The sequence below is a fragment of the Ciona intestinalis genome, chromosome 1, assembly GCF_000224145.3.
Source record: "Ciona intestinalis chromosome 1, KH, whole genome shotgun sequence".
Classification (NCBI taxonomy): Eukaryota; Metazoa; Chordata; class Ascidiacea; order Phlebobranchia; family Cionidae; genus Ciona; species Ciona intestinalis.
Genome location: NC_020166.2, coordinates 5,062,106 through 5,064,354, shown reverse-complemented (window position 1 = coordinate 5,064,354; position 2,249 = coordinate 5,062,106). Strand labels below are relative to the sequence as shown.

At 37.8% G+C, this 2,249-nt stretch overlaps 1 protein-coding gene across 1 annotated transcript in view; it reads right to left on the bottom strand.

Annotated features, from left to right (window-relative positions):
* LOC104266845 (growth arrest-specific protein 2-like) overlaps positions 1–2,249 on the bottom strand; it is a 4,314-nt gene that overhangs the window by 1,872 nt on the left and 193 nt on the right. Inside the window, exons 2-6 of the mRNA XM_026836518.1 lie at positions 1,958–2,183; positions 1,307–1,456; positions 889–952; positions 386–506; positions 203–325 (exon numbers count right to left, since the gene is read on the bottom strand). Of these exons, the coding sequence (XP_026692319.1) occupies positions 203–325; positions 386–506; positions 889–952; positions 1,307–1,456; positions 1,958–2,183 (684 nt within the window). The remainder of the gene's footprint in view (positions 1–202; positions 326–385; positions 507–888; positions 953–1,306; positions 1,457–1,957; positions 2,184–2,249) is intronic.

Below are 2,249 nucleotides of genomic sequence, written 5' to 3'. Positions count from 1 at the left end.
GCTAACCACTACGCCACGGCGCCGGTTTTAGTTTCATGATTATCATGGTTAATCAAAATTGCTTCAATATGTTAAAGCTATTGTTGTGACAAAGTGACAAATGGTGTGACAAAGATCATTTTACAAATATCACATATATGAACCTGATGTCTAATTACTTTCATGCTAAGTTATACCTGGATAGTTATAACACCACACTCACCCTAATAAAGACAATTTTTCCATCAATTTTATATCTTCCCTCCCCGATTCTCTTGATGTTCACCTGTCCATTAAACGGTTGCCCATCCACGACTGCATGTACCGCATCATCGAGTTTTAGTACCTGTATATGATACCAATGGTTTATTGATGGATCATGAAATAAACGCCACAGCATGCAAACCTTAGCTCTCTTGTTTAAGTTGATTGATATTGATGACATCACTTCCTGTTCATCACGCATCACTTCCTGTCTATCAATCTCATCTTCCAACTTGATAAGTTCAGGAGGAGGAATCCCGTGTCTATGGATTAAATTTATCTTGGACAGTAGTTATAACACAGATGTTCTATTTCATACACGGTGATACACCACGTGCCTGCTTTTGAGTCACCATGTAACTTTGTGGGTGATTGGTTTTTATGTATGGCTGATAATTTAGACAACCCATTAGTGACCACTGGGTTGAAGCAATTGTTGTTAAGTTTTTTATCTAAAACACATACGCCCACAAAGGTAGCAGCAACTTTTGTTGAACTTATTACCTCCAGGTGAGAGACATGTGTGCCAACCACAGTCCTTGCAACATCTGGCTGCACCGCTTATTGTGTCATACACACGTGTAGACTACCCAGCTTACCTAACACTGATGATGAACCAAATTAATTCATTACAAATATTCAAACCTTGCAGCTTTACGTGCAACATCAAGCAAACACAGAACGACGTTCCTTGGCTGTTTTTGGAGAACTAAAACAAAGAATAAAAAAAATTTTTGGTATAAAAAGAATGTGAGAAAAAATCATGTAGGCATAATAGTTAGAGATTTCATAACCAGAAATTGCAAAATTTGAGGCTTGATGCTGCAACCATTGTGGGTGTTCTGGGCCAAAAAACTTGACAATAATTACATGTTGCACCAATCAGTTGGTCACAAATGGTTAGTCCAAATTGTCATCTTTACAGAAAAAAAATGCGGTAACAATACAGGCACAAGCTGCATGAAACAGAACACCCATGTTATTACTAGCTACTGATGTTGCTCTACCACACAAGAATAAAATAGTTACATTCATGACATCACAAAGGTAACTATAAACTCACCTAAACCCTCGGATTTGAACAAACATGAATCATCGACACCGAGACGTTTGCACCAATCGATAAAGTTTGAAGCATTGTCCCTTGCTAAGAACGAACCTGGTTGTGCGCTGGCTCGAAAAAGTGGGGGTTCGGGAATCGGTAAACTGTGACCTGGAACAATTAACCTTTGTTTAATAACTTTACAAACAATTATTGATGTAGGATTAAAATATTTTATGTAATATGGTATTGCGAAGTAGGCTATAATATAAATTTAATATACTTTATGTACCAAAGTCTAATATATTTCAAAACTAAACTATTTTACTTTCATATAAATAACCTGATAAAGATGACCAAAGTCAACAAAGTGAAAATGTTAGTTCAAAAAAATTACCAAAAATCTTTATTAGACTTTTATTCAGTATTCATGCACCAAAAGAACCAGTGATTGAATGTAACTTACTTTACTCCATCCTCGCGTGGCCGGAAAACGTCAGTCGTTATAACACGGGTTTGACACCTCGTGCCAGCTTACGAGTTACCATGTATGTTACTTTGTGGATGATTATTTTTGGGGGGATTTTTGCCGGACAGTGTGGCGCCGGACAGTGTGGCGCCGGACAGTGTGGGCGCTAAACATTAGACAAAAGCAGGCATGCATAGAGGTACCCCGTAACGCCAATTGGGCGGATATTGGGCCTTCTCCACTCCGATGTTTTGCAGATTTGGGGCGAACATTTCGCTCGGCAGCAAATTTATGAATAAAGGCAGCCAACTGACAAAGTAGAGACCCAGTTTGCAGAGTTTCGAACAAATTCTCAGCATTAAATTGTTTGTCTGAGAATATAGAATAATATATATATACATCTATGAGCAAGTACAATAGAATGTATTTCTACATCAATGCTCACTGTTAAGTTACCAAGCATGAATGAACAAACCAGCAAAAAATAAGGGACTA